Source organism: Agelaius phoeniceus, chromosome 2, assembly GCF_051311805.1.
Source record: "Agelaius phoeniceus isolate bAgePho1 chromosome 2, bAgePho1.hap1, whole genome shotgun sequence".
NCBI classification, from domain to species: domain Eukaryota; kingdom Metazoa; phylum Chordata; class Aves; order Passeriformes; family Icteridae; genus Agelaius; species Agelaius phoeniceus.
Genome location: NC_135266.1, coordinates 83,639,119 through 83,666,195, shown reverse-complemented (window position 1 = coordinate 83,666,195; position 27,077 = coordinate 83,639,119). Strand labels below are relative to the sequence as shown.

The 27,077-nt window shown below is 37.6% G+C and overlaps 1 protein-coding gene across 30 annotated transcripts in view; it reads left to right on the top strand.

Annotated features, from left to right (window-relative positions):
• DLG2 (discs large MAGUK scaffold protein 2) overlaps window positions 1-27,077 on the top strand; it is a 983,885-nt gene that overhangs the window by 935,775 nt on the left and 21,033 nt on the right. For 22 of the 30 annotated variants that reach the window (XM_077174030.1, XM_077174027.1, XM_077174032.1 and 19 more), the window contains 3 exons: window positions 6,693-6,768; window positions 21,558-21,657; window positions 25,371-25,412. In XM_077174030.1, the coding sequence (XP_077030145.1) occupies window positions 6,693-6,768; window positions 21,558-21,657; window positions 25,371-25,412 (218 nt within the window). Of the gene's footprint in view, window positions 1-6,692; window positions 6,769-21,557; window positions 21,658-22,548; window positions 22,595-25,370; window positions 25,413-27,077 lie in introns of all 30 variants that reach the window. The other 8 variants (XM_077174034.1, XM_077174033.1, XM_077174028.1 and 5 more) reach the window with 2 other exon arrangements.

Genomic DNA, 27,077 nt, shown 5'->3' with positions numbered 1-27,077 from the left:
GTCTCCTGTAGTTTATATGGGATCATTTCTATAAGCAATGCATTGTATATAATACAGCATATGTTATATCTAGTAGTAAAACATTGTGATAGAAAGAAAGGAAGGAAGGAAAATAAGAACATCTGTAGGTGTTGTTTGGGCTTGTCCTGCAAGCTAAAGTGGCCATGATGATGTAAATTGAAGAATTTTATATTTGTCTTATAGTTTTCAATCCCCAATTAATTTCTGTTCTTTTTTTTGTGTCTTGGGTGCTTCAGGGGGTTATGCTGGGAAGGGTTTTCTTTTGTGTTTAGATTCCTTTTTCTGCTTGTGGAATGCTATCCTGTGGTACTGTAACTTTATTTTTTGCACTTTTCGTCAGTGAGAGGCTATACAGATCCAGGTTGAGTCTTTTAGCTGTCTGCTTTACTTCTGTCCTACTTCCCTTGACTTCTGTCCAGCAACAACTAAGATACAATTCCTGCACTTCCCATAAGTGAAATCATTATGTTATAGCTCTGAAAGCCAGTGACCACTTCAATTTTATATATATATATATATATATAGATATATAGATATAGATATAAAATTTTTCTTTTATATTTTACAGGAGAGCCCATCATATAATGACATTTTAGCATGAGCTAATTAGAGAAATGGGGAATGATTAATCAAGACTCCTTACTCTTTTTCTCCTCTATGACTTATGTGCTATACCAGCAAAAAAAATCATAATTTAGAATTATAAGGGAGCTGCCACTCATTATCTCTCCCAGTTTTTGGATACATTACCTCTTAGTGATTTGATAGAGTTTGAATGCTTTTTTGTCATTAGATTTCAGTGCTTCTGACAACGTGTGGATTTGTTGCTTTATTTATGGTTAAATTGCCAAGTCAGGCTTTAAGAGAGAGTTTTGGAGGGCAACATTGCAGCTGTGTTGGAGGCGTGTTACTGAAAGAAGCAGCCCAAAAAAGTCAGGGTGGCCCCAAGTTTCTCCACTGATACATGCAAGGACTAAGTCTCATGGAGCAGTGAGCCAATGACCTCTGTGGAGATTCAATAAAATTAAATTCTAAGTATCCTGTGGTTCTTAAATAGAATTGCAACCATTTCTACACCTGAAAACATTTTTTTCATTTGTCATGTGTATTTATTGTCTGACTATAGCTGTTGTTCTCCACCACAGGTCTGCATAGCTAGTTGGGTAGAAACCAAGTGCAATGACATAGCTGGTGTGGTATTATATCGTGTTGGTGTTGGGAAGCACAGGACTTCAGCACAAGAGGCTGCAAACCACTTCACTTGTGGTTTAACCATCACCAAATAGTTATTACATAGTATTAATTAATCAACATTTCAGGCCAAATTTCTCTTGGTTCCACATCTGCCCAAAAGATTTATCCAAGCTATGTTTAAGGTGACAGCACAATTATATCAGGCAGGGTCTCCAAGGTGAGGGGACATAACCACCAGCCCTGTACCAATGTCTCAGGCAGCCTGCAGTATTGCCTGGGCACTATGGCTACGTGTGTGAAGTGCTCCTTTATCATCAAAAATTGCTATTTATACTAGAATGACCAACAGAATTAGATTTACACTATATTTCTTTTACATTTGGATAGATTGATACATAGATAGATTGGTTTAGATTAGAGTTTCCACTCTGTGCTTTTGATCATGAGAATTTTTATTTGCCTCATTGCCCTTCTCATTATCCATTAAAAAAAAAATCAACTTCCTATAAAAGAGCAGCAGCAAGCTGAGCAGCCCATGTCCAAGATTCTCTCCCTATGGAAACACTCACATTAGTTAAAGGGAATTTAAAAAATGCATTAAACCAATTTGCATATATAAGAGAGCATTTCATTCCTAGACAGATGCAGTAATTCAATAGTAAATAGATTTTAATTTGCTGTAGCATTGATTTTACACCTCCAGCTCTTTTCACTTTTTCCTTGCTGAGTCTCTGCACAGGGACAAGCTCATACATTGCAAACCCTCCACAACAGCAACCTCCCACCTCATGAATGTCAAGCCTCAGTATTTTCTGTGGTGTGAGTATATCTGCCTGACTCGAGTCCGTGGGTCTGGAATGCAGCCTGAGATTTCACACAGATTGCCCCAGAATGGCTGAGCATAAATTCTCACCACTTTTACTACTGCTCCCTCTGCAGCCAGTGAGGATTTGGCCTTAAAACCCTGAAATAATTACACTAATCTTTCTGTTGCCCTTCAGATGTGCAGTCACAAAACTGCTGTCAGACTGGACATCATTCTAAGATACCCATTTTCAGGTAGTTTAAGTGCCTCTGACTGCCAAATGTTATGCAACTTGTATCTCTGTTATTACCAGCTGTAATAATACCAGCCTGATACTTGTGTTCTCAAATTGACAACATTCTCCCCACAAGTACATGTAGCCATGCTCTTCTTTCAGGGCATAGTGGGGGGAAAGGTACATAAAACTCAGTGTTTCACAAACATTTAAGGACAAGGAACAAGAGGTTTTCCCAGAACAGAAGTCCCTGTGGGTGAAAAGCCAACTTAAATTTGTTGTTCTGCTCAGCTTGGCAGAAGGGCATGTTTATCCACTCAAACGATTTTTATTTTCAGTGGTTCCTGTAAATCATCTACCTTTCTAAATAGTGCTTAACATTTTAATCCTTAGATGATAAAACTTTTTAACATCAGCTAAGCTTTGTCTAAAAAAATTTGTCTGTCTATACTCAGTAATCTGATTGGAAAAATTTAATATGGAATGAAACTTTTATGTATGTGTAAGTATAAACTTCTTCCTGTGCTCTTGCAATGATGTGAAACTTGTGTGCTGTTGGAAAACAGCTGTTAGCTTTTAAACAGAATAAAGTTGTGCTACAATTTCATGAGAAGTCATTTCCTAATGTCATTAGATCTCCACTTCATAAATATTGAGCAGGTGCTGAGCTGTTTTCTATAAGCAAGCCACTGCAGATGGAGAGCTGATCCAGAGCACATTCTCTCCTGCTGAAAAATGCATGTTTGGTGCAAAAATGCCACTTCAGGAAAGCTCCAAAATAATTTTGAGAATGGGAATCTCTTGGTAAACTCAATCTCACATCTTGCAGAGAATGGAAGCAATAAAAAGCTATGAACTGACACCACGTATTTGAATTATAAATAGTGCATACATATTTTCACTTTCACTTGATAGGCAGGCAAAACAAATATAGTGCAGGTGACCTGGAAATGGTGAAGCAAGACAAGAGACATAGCAAAGTTTTTCAAGTTTCCAGTTTACATTGCTTTCTTGTATTTCCTAACTCTCCTCGCTACAGTACTCATGCTGGATTTGGAAACAACTTTCATCCTGCAAAACACCTCAGTGCCGAATATGTACAAATTAGGCTACTGTTACCATTTTATTTCATTGTAGAAACAAGTTTGCAATTTGCATCTGTGTTCTACATGACCATGAATGCTGTTATTGAAGATTAAAGCATTTCTCACTTCATATTCTACCTCACCACTGTGAAGACTGATTAGTGCTTTTAGGAAGGCACTGACAAAACTCCCAGTGGTGCAGCAGTGTGTGATCACAGTTCATGTCTTGTTGAGTTATACTTGTTTTTTTTCTTGTTTATGGCATTTATGAAGGACTGAAAGTTTCATTTTGAAAAATCCCACAAGCCCTTTTTCAACAGCTATGTATGCCCAGAAACACAAAAGCAGATAGACGTTGCATTGTAGTGAGTGTTGCATCCTATTAATAAGATTAATAAGTTCCTCAGAAGAGGAAGAAGAGAACAGTATCCTAAAGAACTCAAATCCTGAGCTTACTAGTGAGGGAACATGGAAGGTTGAAGTATATTTCCAATGTACTGCTCCACTTCCCTAGCTTTACGTGACAAGAAGAGAATGAATCCTGACCATTTCTGAAATAAAAAAGGCCAAGAGGTATCTACCACCAGGAATGTTTTTAAGAGAAAGTGAGTATATAGATATACTCCAACTGTCCCAGATCTCACATGATCTTAGGTAATTTCCTTGTACACAGCAGTGTTTCTGTACTCAGCTATACTTGGAGAGTGGGTGGGAAAATGGAGGTGAAATCCCCATAAGTTGTGCTAGGGTGATGCTGTTTCCACACAGAACTCGGAGCTTTTCAGCTCCAGTCATGTTTGCATGTTGGATGTAGGTTTCTTTGAACATTTCTTGGAACCTCTTTGAGTTTCAGTGACCCCTCAGGCACTTTTGAAAATGGGACTGAGCCATTAAGTTGTTCTGGAAATCATAGCCATGCTTCCTTATCCCTTAGATATAACTCTATCAGGCAAATACATAATTAGAAAGGGTCATGGCAGCAATGTGTACATCAAGCAGGTCAGAGTTGCAAGTCTGGGCCCTGCAAATCTGGGAGATAGGAATCCTCCACTTCATGTTTTTGCACAACTCCCCATAATCCTGCTTTGTCCAGCAGTGGTTATAGAAAATTGGTGACCATCTTAAGTGAAACATTCCTTTCTTAAGTTTTTTCAGCTGATGGATCAAAATGTTCGAATGATGGTCAGCTGCTGTCAACTAAACCAATCTAAGGAATTTACACCCATATGCTGTTTAGACATTCACAGTGTCAGCTGCTGCAAATAACTCTTTGGGCCTAAACTCTTTCCTTCTTGGGGAAAAAAAGACAGTCAAGTTTATTTTTCCTTAAATATAAGAACTACAAGCCTGCAAAAAGTGGTAAAAATGTTTGAATTAGTGTTCCTTTAACAAGTGCCTTTTCTAAGAGCTAGATCAACAAATCTAAAAGAACACAGATTCAAAACTTTGTATCTTCACCAGTTTAGTTCCCTTTTTAGCCCTGTCTATGGCAAAAATGTCCCAGTAGCTCAGATGAGAAATTCTAACATCTTAGTTCACTGAAGATCTGCACCCTGACCGTTTCAACAAAGACTATATCTTTGGAGAACCAAAGCTAAATTCCACAAGTTCTCCAGAGCACACAAAACTAAAGCTTTTCAGAAATTTAGGTTCATTCCTTCAGGAAAATAAGAGGTAAACACCAGAGCAACCCACTACCACAATGCAAATTCCAGACCAAAGACATAAAGGCAATAGAGCACCTGAGCTGAAGAACTTAAAGATTATGTTATAAATTGGGCAAACCTATTTATTTTGTCCTTGCCTTTTTCTAACAGCTGACCCATTTTACTGACGGTTCAGGCAGCAACAGTAGTGTAGTCAGCCTGAGACACAGAACATTTCAGCTTGTAATTTTACATTTCAGCTAAATTATAAGTAACTGAGAACAGTTTTATTGTGGAAGGTGTCACACAAATGATAATGGGAGGCAACATTGCGTGCCACCCTTACTACAGTGCCAGATGATGGAATGTTTGGAACATTCAGTAGGCATGCTGAGCATATATGAACACTGTTGTTATGTTTGCCTGAAGGACTGTTACATTACCTAAAACTTCTCAGAGCAATGCAAAACGTTTCTGCTGCTCCTCATCTGTCTGCTATGCCTCTAGAAAGCAGTGATGCCTCCACAACTGCTAAAGCAATTATGACAAACTTCATAAATAAGATTCACTCTTCAGGATTTATTTCCAATTTTTTTTATGCAGTGAATAAGAAATTAAGTTAAAAGCAGATGTTTTAGGAAGTTAGGCAGGGCTGGAATGAGTTTAAATGTTAATATAGATTAATAAGTACAATATTGTGTTCATTTGTGCTAATTATTTCCTCAGAAGGCATCCATCCTATTTAGGCAATTACACAGCCTTAAGTCTTCATTTCTTTCCAGTACTACCAAGGGACTTCATCTGCCAGCTCAAGTCTGAACTGTTCATGTGTTTTTAATAACATAGATTTAGTTTGAAAGATGCACTTGAGCTGTTTCCATGTGAATATTCCACACTTACAGAGAAATGCATTAAATCTAAATTTAAACTGTAGCTATAGTAACCAACATTCACTGTGTTTCAGGAGGGCGTATATAAGCCTACTCAGACAGAAGGAAACATGTTGTGTTAATTATCATTCTATCAAAACTCTAGAGTTTGTATTTTGGAAAATAATTATCAGAAATTATGAATTCCTACTACCCAGGCTTAGAAAGCAAGAGATTTGCAGGCATGTATTCTGATGTCTCATAAGCTAGCTTTGCAGGATTCGATGGAGATTTCCTAGAGCAATCCCCAGCCATAGCAAATAGGGTTAGTGTTTCACTTTCAGGTAGATGATCAGATTTTTTACTTGAGCCTGTCAATGACAGATTCTGTAGATGATTTTGCAAAGGTAGGTAACATCGCTTTTACAGTAATGTCCATATTAATCAAGGTGAGTAAGGACATGTCCTCGTTTCATTCCTCTGACCATAGAACTCTAAAATGTTGCCTGATTTTTGAACAGCTTAAATCAGAGAGAATAAATCTGTCCCCAGCATGCTTTTCCCAGACTCCCATGACTGTGGAGAGGCAGTGCTGTTCTGCTGGTGTAGGGCATCCAAGACTCTTCAAACCCAGTCCTGCATTTGCCAGAAGACTGCTGCCTGGCTGAGGAAGTGACCTCTCCTTTTCAGTGGATGAAATTCACTTTAAATGTTTACTTTAGGTGTAGTAAGCTGCCAATGGTCTTGGGAGAGCAGGTTGAAATATTTCATACAAAATGCTGCTAAAATCAATGTGTGTTTCTTCATTTGTGTTTATTTGTGTTTTCTTTTCCCCAGAGTTGAAAGAAAGGAGCGTGCACGTTTGAAGACGGTGAAATTCAACGCGAAACCCGGTGTAATTGATGCAAAAGGGGTATGTAGATACTGAAACCTTTTGAAATTGCACTTTACAATTGTTTTATCCAGAGTAGAAAAGATTTTACCAACATAAGGAATATTTAGGTTGTTGCAGCCAAAACCTGCAGTATAGTGAAATGTAGATCAGAGATTACTGTGATATAGTCTTTGGAATAATTAAATATTCTTTTTATAATAATACTGAATGACAGTGCCTCCTAAGGGGAAGATACTAAGAAAATAAAGAGCATTTCATGATAGCTGTGATTTTATTTAAATGATGGATAGAGAAGAAAAGACTTTAAAAATGAATGCAGATGGATAGCAGTTTAATGAAATAGCACCAGAAGTGTAAATTCCCTGGCTTCAAAGGCTGTTAAATCACAAACCAAAGGTTGTAAGTTAAGGATAGAAAAAATTAGGTTTTGGGTGTTCTGCATTGACAGTTGTGACAGACATTGAACACAGGTGTGTTTCACACCAGACACCATGGCCAAACAACACAAAACGTGCAAGTTCCGTTCCAGCAGCGCTGCCTGGACAGAGCAGGGCTCCTGCTGCTGCCCCTTCACAGAGCTGCTTTATTGTGCCCAGGTCGGCAGTCTCCTTAGCCTGATGCCTACTATCCTGTCTGGTGCCATCTGGCTGGCAAGTATCACAGCAGGAGAAATGCCCACAGCCCTGGCTCTTGAGGTATATTTATCTGCTGAAGTGTAGCTTGCTGTTGTAGCACTAGTGAATACTTGACATTTGCAGGGATTTATTTTTGAAACCCGTCCAGTTGGCATGTTTGGAATTTACAACTGAGGGCTTCTGTGAGCAAACTAGGAGACAGATATTCAGCAGCCATGAGGGGAAAGTCCTGCTTGGCTGCAGAAAATAGAGCAGGGCCAAAACTGTGTGATGAGTGAACATGACCATAGGTAGGTGCTAGCATGGGAAATGACCAAGTGGTTCAGCAGGTCCCTTCCAGACCTGCTGTTGCTGTGATCTTCTGCCTAGTTTGAAATTCTCATTCTTAATCTTTTCTTCCTTCAGGTTTCCTCCGTAATTGTAATACTAAAAATTCCCTTATTCTGTCTTTTCAGACAGATTAGCAGGGTAAGAAATTCCTCTTCCCATGGACACAGAGTTCCTAGCACAGGGATTCCTAAGTCTACATGCCAGCAAAATAGTATTTCACACTTGAAAATACTTCCCTGTTACTGCTCTACAGAACAATTCCTGAATTCAATGCAAATGCAAAATTATTGCTTGAATATTGACTGAAATATTGTTGAATAGTGACTGAAACAAGTTTTCCAGACTTATGAGGCACATGGAACTGTACATTACTTGCACTTGCAGATAACTCAGTAAAGAATACATAATAAAATGCACTTAGAAAAGAATAATTCATCTCATACCATTTCTTTAGAAGTCAAAATTTCATTTTATAGTTTGAAATAACCATTCTCTGCAACCCTAGGTATTAATGTTGCCACTTATTTTGAGAGATAATAAGTTTTATATTGCCAATAAGAAGAAATCACTTCTTAAATGTCTATTTCCCATATATAAACAAAGCTGCAGGAGAATAATTCATTCATATAACTAATGATCCCTTTTCAAGTGATTCTGTCAAGAATTTAATTACTCTTGATTCCCCAAATTATTTTTCCATTTTTGTCATCAGTGTAACATTAATCTTCCAGCCACTCAACATCAGTGTTTGATTCAGTGTTTAGGAAATTGTGTAATTACAGGGCAAGACCAGTGTAGCCTTTTGAGACCAAACCTTCCAGATGAAATGAGATATTCAAGTACACACATATGTATGTGGATTGAAAGTGTCACTATTTCCATTTGGTCTTTCAGTGTCCAAAAAGTAGTGGTGTAAAATGTCTAAGAGTCCACACTTTACATTTTTATTTTTTTTTTCAACTTTGGAAGAAATTTAGCCCAGGTAAGCAGGGCTGCAGTAGGCTAGGAAAATTATTTTGTTTCAAAATCAAATGAAATTTCAAAATTCCAATACGAATGAGCTTATGTGGGTCTGTGGCTTTTTTGGCTCATACATTCATGACTGTGGGCAAGTGTAAATGTCTTAGTTTACGCTAAAGATGAAACTGAGAGAAATCTTTTAATGAAATATTTCTAAATTTGGCCAGGAGATGTGCATGGAAGCATTTTAAAAATAATTTTAAAAAAAGAAAACAAAGCAAACAAAAAAACCCTTAACTGAATACCGAGAGTCCTTGGGAGTTTTGGACAGGTAAAGGTGTACCTTACTTCTGTTTTACCTGAATCATCTCACTAGCCCCTCCATTGTAGAAACAATGTTCAAGTGCTAATGCCCACAGCAAAGGTTTCCTGAGACAATACCAAAATGTCTTTGATATAACTATGATTTTAAAGTAGAAACTGCCTAGTTATTCTATGGGTTTATAAAGTCATGCATTTTCATCACTTTGGCCTCATTTTTAATCCCATATCTGGAGATAAGATGCAAAGAAAGTGTTACAGATAGGGTGACATTTGTAGTTGATCAGCTCCTTGTGGTCTCACTAAAAAAGGTGTTTAAGAATGCTCAGCAATATAGTTGACAAACCTGTTTGTAGGAAGAGTTAAAGGATAATCTTTCTAAAGGCCCAAATTTCCTCTTTTTCAGGCCAAACTTGTATGTTACTTCATCTATAAAATTAATTCAACCCTTTTAAAAATGTGGTTTAGAATATTTATATTACTTTAGATTTGTTTCATTGGACTCCTCCAATCCATGCCTTATGAAATTAAAGTCTACAAAAGCAGGATGGATACAGAAACAGGGAATGTGAATCAAAATTAGGGAGCTCTAGGGTAACCTTCTGGTCTCAAGTTTAAATAAGGCCACAGATAGTACCTTTGCATGCAATGCATAATTAAATTCCCATGCTCATTATTACAGGATATTGCATAAAAAATAAGTAAGTTGAAAAAGAACTAGGTAGGTTAGCAAGTAGCAAAATTAATGACAACTTTAAAACTTTTGTCAAGTAACTCAGAATATATTAATTGTTAATTTCAAGAAGAGATGTTATAAAATGGAAAGGATCATATTACTTCTACTTTTCCTTTTAAACATCTGTTACTGGACAGTGCCAAAAAGCTACTTGGCTAACTGGATCTCTAGCTTAACCCAATAGGGCTACTTTTCTTTCATGTTCTGTTTATTCTGACCCAGAGAAATTTATTTGTTCAGGCTCAGGGACATCACCAGGATCCAGGCCCCATTAACACTTTTAAAGATATCAGACCAGTTAGAGATGGTAACATCTATGTAGTAAGGAAAAGAATACAAAAGCAGTTATAAACAGTTTCATTTCACCAAGCAAAGAATATGCTTCTGTTGTGTTGACCAAGTTCAGCCTCTATCTTCATTCTTATAATTGTTGTCATGAACTTCAGCATTTTTTCTAATTGTCACTGAAGGTGGCTGGTGCATCAAATCCACCACTACACTGCTTTGCTTCCCTAGAGCCACTCTCTGCTGCAGCAAAGGACAGGGTTTCCAGGACACTGGAGATGTTAAAAATTTTATATATATATATATGAAGAGAATTTATGATCTCCTAAGCATTTGCTTTCTCAGTCTTTGGGGCTCACTGGTCTATGGATAATCAGTGGAAAATGGAGCAGCCCAAAGGTTTATGTCTGATATTTTTGCTGGAGGAAGCCAAAGAAGTTATGTAAGCACAAACTTCATTAAAGAGTATGTTTTATGCTATGTTGAACTCAAGATCATATCTCAAGTATCTTCTGATGCTCACCTTTGCACCAAAAGGAGAGCATGTGAGTAGCTGTGACCAGGGTTATGTATCTACCAAAACAGCATACTGAGCTCTTGGTAACTCTCCTTACCACAGGCTTCAGACTGACCAAAAATATCCTTTCCTTTTCTAATCCTAAAACCCACAGTTGTTGAGGGCTTTTTGGATTTTTTAGTGAATCAAACAGAGTGTCAAGAGACAGAAATATTGCAGAGGGGAAAGAGATTAGCCAGTAATCTGCTTTTTTCTTAACTGTTGTAATTACAACAGGTCTTTCAGGAGACAAAAATAGCACCTTTTGCTTTTCTCCCTGTCAGATCACATACACTTCCTTGTCTGTCTCTTGAAAATATTCCACAGTTGAAATCATAGCTCATGGAAAGACTTTTAGCAACACCTCAGTTTTACTAATATTTATGGGTGTTGCCTGTTTACAGAGATGTGTTGAAATATCAGCAAAAATGTAGATAGAACTTAATTTTATACAGAGAACTGGTTTTTCATACCACATGCCTTTTCATTTCACACCTTATCTGACCAGTGACTCCAGAATATTTTCTTATATACAAATACTCTACTTCATTTCCCAATGAAATGAAAGTGATGTCTCCTGCAATTTCTATTTTTAATGTGTGTGTCAGAGTGTGGGGAGATATTCAGCCCATGTTTACTGGGAAGCATTCCCAGATGGGTGCCTGCCCTGGTGAGGATGTTCAGCAGGGTGCTGAACAGGGATGAGGTGCCTGCCAAGAAAAGAGACTGCCCTATCCTTTCAGAACCCCTTCCAGCTCTGCTGCTCATCAGCAGTGCAGGTCCTAGGCTGTGACCCACACCACACTACTCCATCACTACCCATTAGGGTTTTTTTCTATTGACTTAGCTTGTCATCCACAGTCCTTTTCAGATTCCAGTCATATCACCTACATCACACTCAGCCACCTCTTCAGTTGCCTCTGAATGAATTTATTACGACAGTTTGATAGCATTTAATAATATTTCTTATGTGCAGATTCTGTTTACAGATCCCACAGATACCTGAAATGTAAGGTCATCTTCTTGTTTTATTGTCATTTTAGCAACATTGCACTAAGGCAGGAAAGTGAAACCTGACTGAGGTAGCAAATTTGGTATTCTGGGGTAAACAAAACCCTCTGCATATCTAATGCACCTCTCCTCTGAGTGTCAAAATCCAGTGACCAACAGAACTTGATACAAAGGACACCTTTTGACATTTCTAAGTATTTAAGGGGGGCAGGGGAGAAAGCCAAACAAATAAACCCACATGTTTCCAAACCATTTATGCTCTACAAAATCATCATATTTTCAGCCCTAGTCATCCAAACAGAGCAAAACTGGTCTTTGGGAACCTTGGGTGGTCACCTCTGCCCTGAGGGTTTTGTCTGTAACTTCCTCCTATATTCCAGATTTGTCTAAGCTCTGCTTAAAGACCTGCCACAACAGATCGTTCATATTCTTCCCAAACAGCCCACTTCAGTGCCTCACTCTCCTCATTCTTAGAAAGGGCTGGACTGCTACAGTTTAACCCTGTTTTTATTTCTTCTTCTATGACTGTCTATGGAAATTGGATTATTTGTCTTTGTCACAAAGCAGAAGCTGCAGTCACACCTGCCCTGCTCTCAGGTACAGCATCTTTGCTAGTGGTTTACCGGGGCAGATCCGGGTGTATTAATGCAGTGAAAAAGTCAATTATCTCAATTTAATCCTTGACTGAAAAAAAGCATAACAGTATATTAGGCTGTCTATACCCTCTCTCTGCCTAATGAAGATTTTTTCTAACATCAATTATTTACTAGGCTTCAGTTTTCTAAGTGTAAAGATTCATCTTTAGGGAGAAGCAGTTCTGTAGTCCATAATCTGAAAGTTTTCCACATATGCAGTGGATTTTGGACAACTTTTCTTTGCCCTTCTTTTCTGAAGATATTAGACACAACAGATTTCCTAAAATTATTGGTCCTGGAACAAACATAAAAGTAGAGGAAATCTGAGTACACAATCTGAGTACATTCAAGAAGCTGCTGATTTGGAGAGCTCATTAGCACTCAGTCTGTAGTGTACAGGGTCATCATTCCTGAGAAGCAAAGGGCATTCCTCATTGCAGGCTACAAATTCCTCACAAGGGGAAGGAGAGGGGCAGGCACTGATCTCTTCTCTGTTGTGACAGAACTCAAGGGAATGGCCTGAAGTTGAGTCAGGGCAGGTTTAGGTTGGATATCAGGAAAAGGTTCTTCACCCAGAGTGGGGCTGGGCACTGGAGCACTCCGCAGGGACATGCTCACAGCACCAGCCTGACAGAGGTCAAGAAGGGTTTGGACAATGCTCTCAGGCACATGGTGTGACTCTTAGGGATGGTTCTGTGCTGGGCCAGGAACTGGACTCAATGATCCTTGTTGGTCCCTTCCAACTCAGGATATTTTATGATTATATGTGTTTTTCTCTGTTGAATTAAAGTTCTGTCAAAAGCTTTAAAACCAAAATGGGGTAACATTGGGTGTCATGGAAGAATCAGATCTCAGCATTGTTATTGTTTGTGGAACAACTTGTTTCTGGAAGGAGATGACTTCTTCCCACATACGAGTGTGCTGGTTTTAAGACCAGCAGGAAATTAAACTCCAAATAAGCCACTCCCACTGGATGACTGCCAGTAAAGGGTACCCAGCTTTTCCTGCTGAATCCACACAACCTAGGAATGATGTATGTGGTATAGAACAACAACTTGGTCACACACTCACAGCACTAACGTCCGCATTCCTCCCTGTAGCCAGGACAAGGAGGAAAATCTGAATCTTATTTGTCCAACTGCTCTTGCTCTTCCATGAGTTTTCACATCCTCCACAGCTCTGTCCATCTTCATGATGGAACTGGTGCCAGGCAGTGGATGTTGGCTGCACTTTTGGATTGACCTGAGCCTGCAATATTGGGCTGCCCTGACCATTCCCCTTGAGCTGAACACTTTTTGCTCAGCATTTCTCCAAGGTGCATTAGAAATAGTGCTGTCATCAGCATCTGCTTCACTCATGTGCTGGAGTAATCAAATGAAGTTCAAATGATAAAACAGCACATAGAAAGATTTAACTGTATGGATTCTTGTTGTTCCAGGTTATCTTGAGGCACCCTCCAAAGACATGCAGTAATTTAACAATAATGTATGGTGGGTCCAGGTACAGTCAAAAATAAAGGAAAACAAGTGAGTCTTCAGTTTTAATTTATGCCGTGGCAGCAGTGTTGGCTCTGGCAGGGAACTGGTACACCTTAAAGAATCTTGGTTTTAAGAAGGTGAATCAGTTCTAGTAATTGTGAAAAAATGACTGTCAAGTCAAATCTGAGGCTTTTACCCAGCTGAAGTGAAGAAATTTGTTTCTGTAGCATTCTTTGAATAATCCAGTAGAGTGTTTGAAAAAATTTCTTTCAAATTGAAAGAAATATTAAAGTAAAAAATCTTTGTGTCTGTTTTCTGTATTTCATTTTGTTGAGAAGGACAAATTCTAAATATCAGCCAGCAATTTGTAAGCAAAATGGATTAGAGTAGAAAATTTGAGAAATAAAGGATTTGTCATTGAATTTATCAAGATGATGAAAAATATTTCTGCCTATTGTCATCTTGTCACTCAAAGAAAATACTAAAAGAGTCATTTTTCAGTTAATGAGCAATATAAGCACACATATTTTTTAGATTTTGCCATTTTTTCTGTAATTTTTCTGTAATTCTGATAACTGTGTGGAGTTTTATTTATAGGATAATATTGTTTCTTAGGTGGTCATAATATTAGGGACTATAATAGCTGTACTTCCTATCCCACAAGAAGTTTGTGCCATCCCTGCTTAGGTAAGAGAAGTTTTTAGGAAAGTCACTGACAAAAAGATATGTAGTGCAATGTTTAAATCAGTCACAGCTTAAATATAACACAGTGAAAATTTGCTAGCACAGGTAAAATACCAAAGTTTACAGCTGAGAGTTAATTGTTTTTCTTCTAAGCTGTTCCAGCAGAAATTTGTGCTGAGCTGAACTTCATGCGTGGTCTATTTTTATAACTTGCTGTCTAATATCCAGAATAAATAGTAGGAAGTTTGTATGTATGTATAGATAATGCCATAGTTACTTGGGTTTTCTTCTAAAAAATTGGTTGAAAAGAAAAATTTATAGTATTGGCAGTAGACATTGTGAAAGAATTAAAAAGACAACATTTTCTTCTAGTAAGATATCACACAAAGATCCAGAAGTGTGGAGTTTATCATCAACACACATCCGGAAGAGACATGCTCTATATTTCACGTCTTTCTTTCTGACTCAGTTAAATTAAAGCAGCTCAGTGATTGCCTCAGTGACTCAGAGACCATATTTGGAAGGTTACAGGGACACAGGAACTGCCAAAGTCCATCTAACTTGATATCCTGCTTGTGAGACTGGTCCTGTGAGATGCATTACTGCCAGATGTGGGAGCTTCACCTCCTAAACAAACCTCAAACCTTAGAAACTGACTTTGGGTTTGTTTGCCCGTGCCTTAATTTGTTTTAATTTTACCTGTAAGGCCTAAATAAATCAATGTATTCAATTGAAACCAAGAACCTGGTATGATTTGTCTGCTGAGCCAGACCCTTGCCATAATTCATCCTGCTATACCAGTCACTCTTCCTTTAACTCAAAAGAGAAATTCGGAAGATTATCTTGTCCAACTCTCTTTCCATAAGTACAGTTTGAAGGCATGTAGGTATTGTAAATCTTTCTCCACTACTCCATAACAAAGTAAGAGTAATAAAGGTCTTTTTGCAACTTATTTTGTGCAATGGTCCATTTAATGCAGTAGTTTGCACTTGCACAAGTGCACAGCACTTGAATGCATGAATAACATACATCAGCTCCAAGTGGGAAAGTCCCTTGTCAGGAAAAAATATTGACCAGCATAGAGGAACATTTAGGACAATGTCAAAAACACTTTCTGATTCCAGTTGGAGACTTGAGGAAGGAGAGGAAGACCTTCACACTTCCCATTTGATTGCAGTGAGGTTGGCTAGGTCCAAGCCCACACTGGTCCACAGCACAACTCTGAGATGCTGCGTTTGTGAGCATCTCATCACAGAAACACAGATGTTAGGGCTGGGAGAGGATTGCTGTTTAGCTCTTTTCCCTTCACCACCCCCTTCTCTCCAAGCACTGCAGTGTTATTCCCCACAGTACTTAAGATTAGCAGATTTGTTTTAAATGTGAAAAAATTATCTAGGCTTTTCACTTCCCTTGGGGTGGATTATTCTACATCCAAATTGATTTCACTGTCAGGGAGCTTTGCCCTTTCTTATTTTCATGCTATCAATTCCAGTGCTGCTGTTTGAACAATTCCTTCCCACTTGTATCATGGTGTACAACCTGCAGATAAGTGTAAATTACTTTGGCTGTCACGTAAGCAAGATTTTATGTTGGTGTTTCATCTTGCTAACATTGACATACCCATGCAAATTAGCATAGAAAAGTGCTCCCCTCATACCTTGCACCAAGTTAAATAGAGGTTTGCAAAATTGGAAATACTGATTTTACGCGTTTTCTTCAAACTCTATTAGTCTTTCTTCTCCCCTGGTAGTTTATGTTGGTTATAACTGTTGTTTTTCAGGAATTAAAATTGAGTTGCTGGCAGACAACAAGCAATAATTCAGTCTTTAAAAAAAACTATTAAAATTTCATACTTATGAACACTAAGCCACCCTACCCTGGTCTGGAGAAGCTAGACATCATGGAGTTTTTAATCAGGCTTTTACTTTTTCATCTTGGATTGCCAACACCCAAATCTCCCTACAGCTTCATGGGAAAAGAAAACTAAGCAGGCAGAGTTATTTTCATCTAAGCTTCTTCTCACCCAGTTGGTTCTCACTTATCAAAACAGATTATGGTACAAAAATTCAATAAGGAATGACTGTAGCCCAGGCTTGAAGTATCTAAGAAAACTAAAGGCTGAACTTCACAGAGTAGGGATGTCCTTCCCCTTGCATCTCATAAAAAATCATAGGGAAGTTGGCTAGTGCTGTTTGCTAGCATGTAGCTGTGTGCAGAATGAGAATGGAAGATCCACATCTCAGAGAATTTACTCTGTGATCCCTGGACAGCCAGGCTTACAGCTGCCACTGAGAACTCCTCAGCTTATCTTCTGCATGTCTGCAGGGACACCATGAGGTGCTTTCTGTGTGTGTGAGCCCAGGCCATGGCCAAGTTTGGGGTCACATCTGGAAAGCAGGAATGGCTCAATAGCATTGGCAATCCTCTAGACTTGGTCAGGTCATTTAACCCGAGATTTCAAATTCACCATGGCTCGGGATTGCCAGGAGAAAAAGCCCACTATAAAACCACTGAAGTGATATATGTGCTTCCAAGGAGAAATAACACTGAGTATATGTTACAGTCCAAATATTTTGTTTCTGGTGTCAGTGCAAATTTTTGGTAGGATGGGAGAGATTTAAAATATATACTATAGAGATCTATAAAATTAAAACATTTAAATATAGGGATTTAACAGTGTTTGAGTACCCCATCTTTTATTAAAGTCAGTATTCAAATGAGTAAATGAATCTCTTTAATATAAAAAGTGTCAATTAAATCTAGAGAAAAGGATTGCAGAGACATAATGTTGATAATAAATTTTGTAGATTTTTGTAGAAGGGTGAGTACATGAGGGATTTTCATTTGGCTTAGGCCAAAATCAGGTATTAAATAAGAAGAATAAGAAAACCACATTGCAGATAAGAAGCAGTAAAATTAATTTCTCATATACACTGCTAGACCAATCTGAGAACAAAACTGACATACATAATCACAGAATATAAAAACTAGGTTAAAGCATAGCTCAAACCTGCCTAAAATTAGATGGTATATGAAATCCATCTACACCCTGTAAAAAAGAATTTCACAGCCAGTGATCTGGAACAGCTTTCTCTCAGGTGGTCCCTATACACTGGCTCCCCATTGATGACTGAGGATTAGCATTTGCTGAATGAAATGGCAAAAGAAAGCATTCCTGAAGCAGTTGGAAGTTTATTCACTTTGAGAAAATAAATTTGTTAAACCATCATAACCACCATAAAAAAAAAAACTTTCCCCAAAATATTTAGGATCTTCTGCAAAGCCTAAGGAGGACTACCTGTGTCAAGATCCCGTCTGCACTAAGTAGCAGGGGTTGAATCAGCTACACTCTGAAAAAAAAATGTGGGAAGAAGCTCAAAGTAAACAACAACATTTTTGCCTATTACAGTATGGTAAAACTATCAAATTACTGTGCTTTGTGATGTTTACCACTACGAAGAAAATTTTGAAATTGGATTGTTTATTTAATATTACATGAAAATTTCCTTTCAAAAACACTACCCTATTAGCTGATGAGTAACATACTCATGGCTGCTGAGCCTAGGGAAAAACATTTAGAATATGAAACTGATGCTTACAAAAATAGTACCCAAGTGGATTCTTGAGAAGCAGAAACACACAGTGGTTTAATGTCTGTCACAACCAGGGAAGGTTGGTCTGTGTAACCCAGGCTTACATAACCAGGGACAATTGGGGATACTTGGTCAAGCAACAGTGCACCAGGCACATCACAATTATTTTTGTTGGCTTCTTCAAAACACAGTCTATGCTTAAGTAGTATCAAACAAGGATTCAGGGCATGAGTGAACACTTTCTTTCCCTATTTTTTCTGAGAAGAAACTCTTCTATTGCAGATCAAGTGCTGTGAATGATGTCACTGTTCTGTTGTCAAACAACTTGAAAATTTCATTTGCCTTTTAGTCTTAGGCACTTGTCTGTTTAAAGTGCCTCCTACTGCTGTTGCCTAGGTTAGTGGTGATCTGTGTGATGGCAGTGACATATACAAGTAATCTCTTGTTCAGGTTTTTCACTGCCACTGAAATGCCTGAGTTATTTGCTATTACAGGTTTTTACATTATCGTGGCAAAAAACCTGCAACTTGCAAGGAATCCATTTTCAGGCACTTTTTCACTGACTTTCAGAAACTCTGCCTGCATAAATGCTGTTGAATCAGGCTAAGCTTGCTATCACAATTGCAATTCCAGTTGCATGCAACTTTTGTATCAGGTGGAGAGATGTAGGCAAATAACTGTCTTATTTATCCTACATCTATTTCAGAGCTTCCCAGAAGCATATGGAGCCTACAGCTCCAGAGTATTTGACAGCTCCAAAGTTTCCATTGTACTGAAATAAAATTTCTCAAATTCATCTGAGTTTTGGAGTTTAACCTAGCCAAAGATCCTCATACACATGATCTTTCTTAAAAAAGAAAATGCACATTCAGTGTTGGTCTCTACTCTTCCACCAATGAAGCAAAATCTGGAATTAACATGGTGTGTACCATAGAAAATATGGTTTTATTCTGTGTGAGTCTCCCTCTTCTTTCTTTGCCAAGCCCCCTCTCTCTATTCATTAGAGATATAAATCATGATATCTATAAGAAGCCTTTTTGGGGTTGTCAGCAGGATTTCATATCCTTAAGGTGGAGACCATCAGCCTGACTTTGATACCATTTATATTGCATACAAAACCAAAATCAAGGCTCTTGTCTTTGATTCCTTGTGAAGAAACATGCACTTAATTTAAGAAAACAAACACTTGTTTTCTTAAACTAACTGCTCATTCAGTTGGTACTAAGGATTAATTATTTCTATAAGTTTGCAGAGCCAGGCCCACTTTAATGTTTTATAATATTTCACAGTTTCTTTGTTATTTAAAATATAAACCCTCTGACTACACCATGCTAGTATATATGGTCATTAACATGAATATACACATTGATTAATCTATAGAAATATTATCACATGCATAAACATATTTGGTTATGGATATTAATATAATTAGATCAGCATATTTTAGGAAGAAAGCTTTTTACTGGTGTGAATACAGTGACATAGTCGCACATGATAGTCATCTGCTGTGAATTGCTAGATTTTGGTCTTCCAAATTGAAGTGGAACAGTATCTTATTAAAAAAGCAACCCAGTACTTGAAACAGCAAAGGGAGAAAAAGTTTATATAACAGTATAAAATATCTGTCTAATTTGGTGTATACTGTTATATCATGCAGAAGTGGGAAAATAATATATGCTTTTCTGGTGAAAATGTACTTTCTGAAGTTTTTGCTCTAGACCATTGGGAGAAAAATTGAAACAATATCTAAGTGTTATTTCTCATATTTTCTGTGAAACACAGCATATTTATTTATTAATTTGATAACGTTCTCTTGAATTCCAAAGTGCTGTAATGAAGTGATTGTAATTTTAAAACCCCCTTGCTTTTTGAGGTGTTAATGTTTGTATATATATATTTTTCCCTTTTAAAGTGTGTAGTGCCAATTGCATTACTATGTCAAATTCAGATAAATCATGATAAACAACATTTTCACAAACAGAAATGTTAACATGCTACATTCCTTTCTTTGGAAAAGTAAAAGAAATTATCACAGAAAACACATTTTAATTTAATTATGTCCATTAGGTCATTAAAGTGATGTAATGAGCATGTCAGTCCTCCTTTCATCCATAGATTACTTTAATCCTTCATGTGCTTATTTTTTTTTCCCCTCTGGCTTTCTTTCATACTTGCTTTGTTTTGAATTTGCATGCTGTCTGGATTATTTGTGCATGACCTCCACTTTAATTTCACATTGAATGTTTACATACTCTGAGAGATTTTCATGGATCATTTATTCTACGTGTGCATTTTTTTCTTTGTTTTCAGTTACTAAACTTTAAATATGCTTGAAATGTAAAAGTGGTATGAAACTTTCGTGACATGAGTATGCAACTATTTCAACAGATTTTCAGTATCCATCTTTCAGAAATGCATATTTTAAACCACATTTTATTTCATGATTTCAAAATGTAAGGAAAGAAATTGTATTCTAAGACTCAAAATATATTCCACTGCAGAACTGGAGCCAAATACTAGTTATATTCAATTTGAGCAATGACAAGCACATGAGATTGGTCCTTTAAATTATTTAAGAAGGTCTCTGCTGTCTTGGAAGTCATCATTTGCAAAGTCCTGTGTATATGTTCAGTATAAGAGACATTATAGGTCATTGTCTGACTGACAGCACAGATCAGTCTGCAGCTCTGTGTGCCCTCAAGAATGCCAGCTTCTTTCAATTTACTCTATAGGGACCCTATTTCCTTATTTAGTTTCTGAAATAAGTGTCCCAAGTAGGCATATCCTGTTTTTACACAGGATAGTCCTGTAAGTCCTTGCAACTGTTTATGAAGTCAAAGTTTTTATCATGTAAGAAACACCAATTTCTTCTATATTAATTTCTGATTTGAAGAATTACAGCAAAATATGTTGATCAACATGCAACGAAATCCTGCTTATCAGCAGAATTCCGTTTCTAAATCACTTAGGACTAAAAGGATATCCAGTGAAACCTAATGCATAAATATACATCTATAAGGTAAAACAAAGTTGTTTTTTTTTTCATTATGCCTGAAAGAAGCATTAAAACACACGTAAGAAGTTGTCAATAATGAGACCAAATAAGACATTATGAAATCAACAGCACCTACCAGTAAAGAATTTTAATGTTAATTAACACAGGGCTGAATTCACACACTATAAGCAAATCAAAGGCTTCTGCTTTCCACATTACAGCCTATTCTTTTCAGACAGCTAATTAATTCTGTGCACAGTCTGCTGTGATTAAAGATGGATGCCTTGATCCCAAAGCATGCTGAACCATCTGTAGCCCTTCATCCAAACAAGCCAAACACTACAGTTTCCAAGTAAGGAGCTGCACATTGTGACTTCAGACCTCTGGAGTCAAACTGATCCAGTCTTCAGGAGCTTTGCCTTCAAATTTCAGACCTCACCACACGTCTGATTCTTTGCAGCCACTTAGTTTGTGCTGATTTGAGTCACTACAGTTCTCTCCACTTTTACAAACTAGTTGTTTTGTCAGCATGAGTGTGACAACAATTAGACGTCCCTGTTTTTGCCCCATGCCTTTTCTCCTTCACAGTCATTCAATGACAAGCGTAAAAAGAACTTCATCTTTTCACGAAAATTCCCATTCTACAAGAGCAAGGAGCAGAGTGAGCAGGAAACAAGTGATCCAGAACGTAAGTAACCTCTTGGAGACGATGTCACATGCAGCAGCACAACAAATGGGTGACACGCATGATGCCAGTATCCCACACATCTAGGCAAATATCTGTCATAGGCAGGCAGGAGAGGTATTACTACTGTGACCAATGTATGACTGCAGTTTGGATCCAGCTTCTCCTTCCATCTCTGGAAATACTATTTTCAGAAGAATAAAGCAGTGACCTTAACTTTTGGAAGCAGAAATATGGCTCCTCAAAATTGTTGTGACACCTGTCATAAATCCAAAATTGTCTCTCAGAAATATTCCCAGATCAGAATTGGCTCAAAATAAGGCAAACATTTCTTTCACATACTAAAATAATTCGTTTTGAAAATATCTAATCTTTTTTTTGCCTTTGACTTTCACCAAGTTGATTTCCATTGGCAGTTTCACTGGAAGTTTAACTATTAAGGGAAGCAACCATGTTAACACCTTAAAGAACTAAACTGGTTCTTGGAATGTGTACCACCACAAGCATTTATTCCTTGCTTAAATTATATAGGGAACCAGCATTATTAAAAATATTTGCTAGTTCCAAGCCCAAATACTCACTTTTATTTTCTTAATAATTCTGTCCTAAATTTATCTAGTGAGGATAGTTTCTTTTCTGGAACTTTATTTATCTGGTTGTTCCTTCTTCCTCACAGCTCCAAAAGGCACGTTTCACAGTCACTGCCTCTTTCTTTGGGTGAATTTCCATAGAAAATGGGTCTAAATTTGTTTCAGAAAGAAAAGGCAGGGATCCAGATTGCTCAATCAACATGGTCAGTCATGGTAGTATCCATTTCAACTCCACTGACTTCTTCCTTCCTCTTCTGCGGCTGTTCTTCCTTTCTCATTGCTCTCTCTGGGGACTTCCGTGCAGGACATCCCCGGATTAGGTGACGACGGTTATGGAACAAAGACTCTGAGTAAGTTCCCAGGAATGGTCACTGTAAACCCTTTTTTGTTTTGTTTTGTTTTGGCTTCTGTTTCTTCTCTGAGGACCCTCCACTCCTAGCATGCACAAGATAGAGTTTTATTTGTTACCCAGCTGTGAATGCCTTACAAATGTTTCAATCGTTCTGTTCTGCATGACGGTATTAAATAACATACAGTGTATCAAGCAGACACTTTCACTTCTTTTGTAATAACACCTTTTGTTTCTGACAGTATATTATTGTTCCCATCATGGCAGTTCCGTAGAGTAGCATACCTAGAACGTGTTTTGCTGCCTAGACTGTTCTTCTCAGCAACAATCCCTCCCTCTCCATCTGAAGGGAAAATTAAACATTTTAACATGATCACATCCTGAGGAGATCAATAGAAAATTAGCTCATGCTGTTGCTTCTGCATTTTCAGCTTTTTGCATGGGAGTGTTTGTTACTCTGCTGAATTTTTAGATTAGTATTTGTTATAAATGGAAGAAGTCATTTGCAGGCTAGAGAAGATCATGCATTTTCCAAAGCTAATTTTGGACCAGTTTTCACCATTAGCAACCTATTCTCTGTCACACAACCTTAATCAATTTTTTTTTTCTGATGCAGCAATCCTGTCTCAAGACTTGGCATTGCAGAGTGTATAATGTGTCAGATAATTGCTCAGAAACAATTTTTCTTCCTCAAAATGTGAACCAGAAAAACTGTATAGAATGAAATATTTGCTGCTGACTTCCACATATATAGCTATATTAAATTCTGTATCCAGAGCTAAATAATGTAAACAAAATGCCACTTGCATGCATTTGGCTACTTGTTCCTCAGTTGTTTTTCCTTTTCTTATGCACCAAGTAATTGGAGCAAAATGTGTATTAATGTTGCATTGCCGACTGTTTTGTGTGTGCTTTTTAATTGCAGGAATGCACATCCATGCACACAGTTTTGGAGATTATTCTGTTCCTGACTGAATTGTTGAAGGAACATTTTAATGGTTTAACTTGATGCCATGCAGTGGCTCACAATTTAAAGATGAAAGCTTTATCTCTTGTACCAGGAAGAACAGTTCTGCAAGACTGGTTTTGTCAGTGATAGACAGCAAATGTCACTGCCACCCGAATTTAAACAATTCTGTGATCATTTAAGTGTCATAGCAGCTCATTAGCAACAAATGCAGATCCTTCCTTGCTAGAGAAAAGTAAAATACTTCAGATCTGACAACCTTCCTGAATATGTGTCCTTACAAAGAGAATCGTCCATAACATCCAACCATTTGAAAGTTATTTGAATTCTGCAAATTGATATGGAACAAAGTAGCACCGGGGTACTGCATAGGCTGTAATGCCTGTATTAGTATTGCACCTAGTTTTAAATTACTGGTACACCTCTAGACATTCCTACCAATCCAAATTTTGTTCGTTTTCAACTCAGACATGATTTTTAATGACGGTTCTTACTAAAAAGGATATTTGTTATTTTTAAATAAAGTTGTTCAGGGTCCTGTATAGCACATCATTTTGAGATAATCCTTGTTAACTTGCTATGAAATGTCTGAAAGTTATTATGCTGTTTTCTTCAAAATATGAGTTGAATTTTTAAAAGCTTCTTCCTAAGCCCAAGATCAAGGTTTCCCATTACTGTTTTTATCAGATATCATCCCTTCTCATTTTTGCTGCTCCAGTAGCCCCATCATTCCCAATCTATGAACCCTGAGCCATTAGGTTGGTACATGGACAAAAGGCAGCACCTTGCAGAGAACTTTGGCACAGTTCCTGTCTTTCTCATTGGCCCAGGGTGCTCCCAGATGTAAAGCCATTATGCCATTGGCTTCTAAATGTGCTGGGCCAGCTGAAAAGTTTCAACTGCCAAATGATCTTTCAGGTGCAAAGTAATCAGCCTTTCTACCAGAAAAAAAACTGTTTAATGTGGTCCTGCAGACCTCCTGGAGAGCATATAGCATGATCTTACTGTCCATAAATAGTCTGCTGACTACAGTTTTGGAATTATTTTCAATAACATGGTTATAGAAACAGGACACCTGACTTGACAAACCAGAAGACCGACCCATCATGATATTTCTTATATTCATGTTCACCCATCCAGACTGGTCTGCTAAAGGTTTTCAAACTCCAGCTCAAATCCTGAGGCTAGACAATGTCTGGAAAAAGACTTTTTCCTTTTTTTTTCCTTAGGTTTTTCATTGGCTTTGTCTTTTTTATTTTTTCCCCCTTTTGGACAGGATAGAATAGATACAATTACAATATTTCATACCAAAATAACTGTCATGTAATCTGTTAATCACTGTGCACAGTCCTTTGGGATAGTGCATAGTGATTAAAGACAGACACAGGCTAGAAGTTTAGCAGGAATAGTTTCAATGCATTAATGATGCACATCACTGATAGTGCAGAATATGAGCAGACGCTTGGATTTCAATAAATTGCTCAAGACATCAAGTGAGATCCAAGTTGATCATAATATACATTGAAATGAAGTTATCAGAGATGTCATTTACTGTCTATCACAAAGAGACATAGTTTTGCCATGGCACATATCAGTAGCTAATACATACAGTCTCTTTCTGAAATGCCACAAGAGAGAAAGCTTTCATTTTATCTCTTTAAAATATCTGAGCATTTTCAGGTGATGTCACTGCACAGCTTTTATTTCTGCTCTGCATAACTACCTTTGCATGACTGTGGCAGTTCTTTTAAGTTTCTGCAGCTCTGTGGTGCTTGGTTATGTTCTTTAATTTGCTGTACTGTTCTTGCAGAACATGTTTCTTCTAATGCCAGCGATAGTGAAAGTAGCTACAGTAAGTTACTGCTTTCATTAGAGTCCTTTTATTTTGCATTGCTTGTTTTGTTTCTTTTATTTTGTTTCTCTCCTTGCTACTCTTTTGTTAATGTTAAAAAGATCACTGGAGCAAATGGCTTGGAATTCAAATTTATGACCATGTCTTGAGTACAAAGCTATAAAAGAAAACTGGCAAACTTTATAAGAGAAGGGAGAAAGGTTGTTACTTATGATGTATTAGGGACATAAAACTAAACCTGGCTTTGGGTAGCATATGCAAGTCAGGATTATTTCATTTAGTGACAAAAGTTTATTTCAGTGAGAGGGGGGAAGTTTCTTGATGATCTTTTAAGAGTAAAGTTACTGCACAGCCATAGTCAAATCTGTAAGAGGCATCCTTTCTACAAGGTCACAATTTTTACTTGCATTTCTGCATGCCTGTATGGATGGCTAAGAAACAGTAGCAGAAATTTTATTGAGCCTTTAATTTTGACAGTACAGATTTCCTAATTCGTACTGCAGTCTTAAAAAAAGGTAAGATAGACCTTCACTGGTTAGGCACTGCCACTGAATGTCACTGATACCATGTAGGTGGGTGGTCCCAACCCTGCAATCTGATTTGCTGGGATTTACAGACTCCATGTGACCATATAACCAAGAGGCAGATTGTATGTTCTCGGTAACTCTTAGTAATGCCCATAAATTTAACAAATATCACTGTTTTTTGGATGTTCTGAAAAACAGAAAAAAACCAAGGCACTAAATAAATGACTAGAAATGTAATAAAAGATAACTAAAATGACAGAGTGCTTGCTAGATCACCCAGTTGTTTCATTTATTCAAGCCATTTGCTTAACAAATCAAGTTTTCCACCAGTCACTCAGCACTTGTGCTAAGCACCCACATACATTCAGGTAATCAATGGTATCATACCTCATGTTTACTAGTCCTGATATAACACAGCAGTTGAGCTCTGTTGATAAACACTGGTTTGTTTCAGCAAAACAGCTAACCTTATCTTATTCAGAAATGGTAAATTAGTTTGTATTCTCTTGTATTGAAAAGGTTTCCTTGAAAGCAATTGCCAGAGTCACAAGAAAATAGTAGGCACTCTTGAATTGCCAAGATCCAGTTCTGAACTGTTTTATTTTTAATGTTCCCTCCACTTGGGAGGAAAGGCAGACTTTATTTTTGAATATATTTATATTGAGATTTAAGATGCTCTTTCTCTGACTTTACAATCAGAAATGAATCAAAGGGTTACATTTTCAAAAGTTTGCACAAGTCAAATCTCATCCAGACCTGAATATTTCAGGGAGAGCTCAGGGTAAAAGCCCAGAGGAGAATGTGGATTGATGAACTGCCCCAAACAGCAGCCTTAATAGGAATGCTCAGCTGCAGCCAAATATTTGGGGCATGTCCACAAAAGCCTGTTACCAAATTTGATCATCAGACAGGCCAGGTAGCCAGTCCTTCATTGGCGGTGCAATAGCTTAAAATAAAGTGTGTTTTTTAAGGTGCAAGAAAGGTAATAGAAACAATTTGGGAAACTTAGCTGGAACACAAATACTTGGAAGAAAAAGTAGTGCTGGAGCAACAGCTGCCCATGGCAGTCACCTTCCTTCTAGAGTGGTTTCCATCTGCACAAGCTGTGCTCTCACTCCAGCAGCATCCTGTTGGGTGG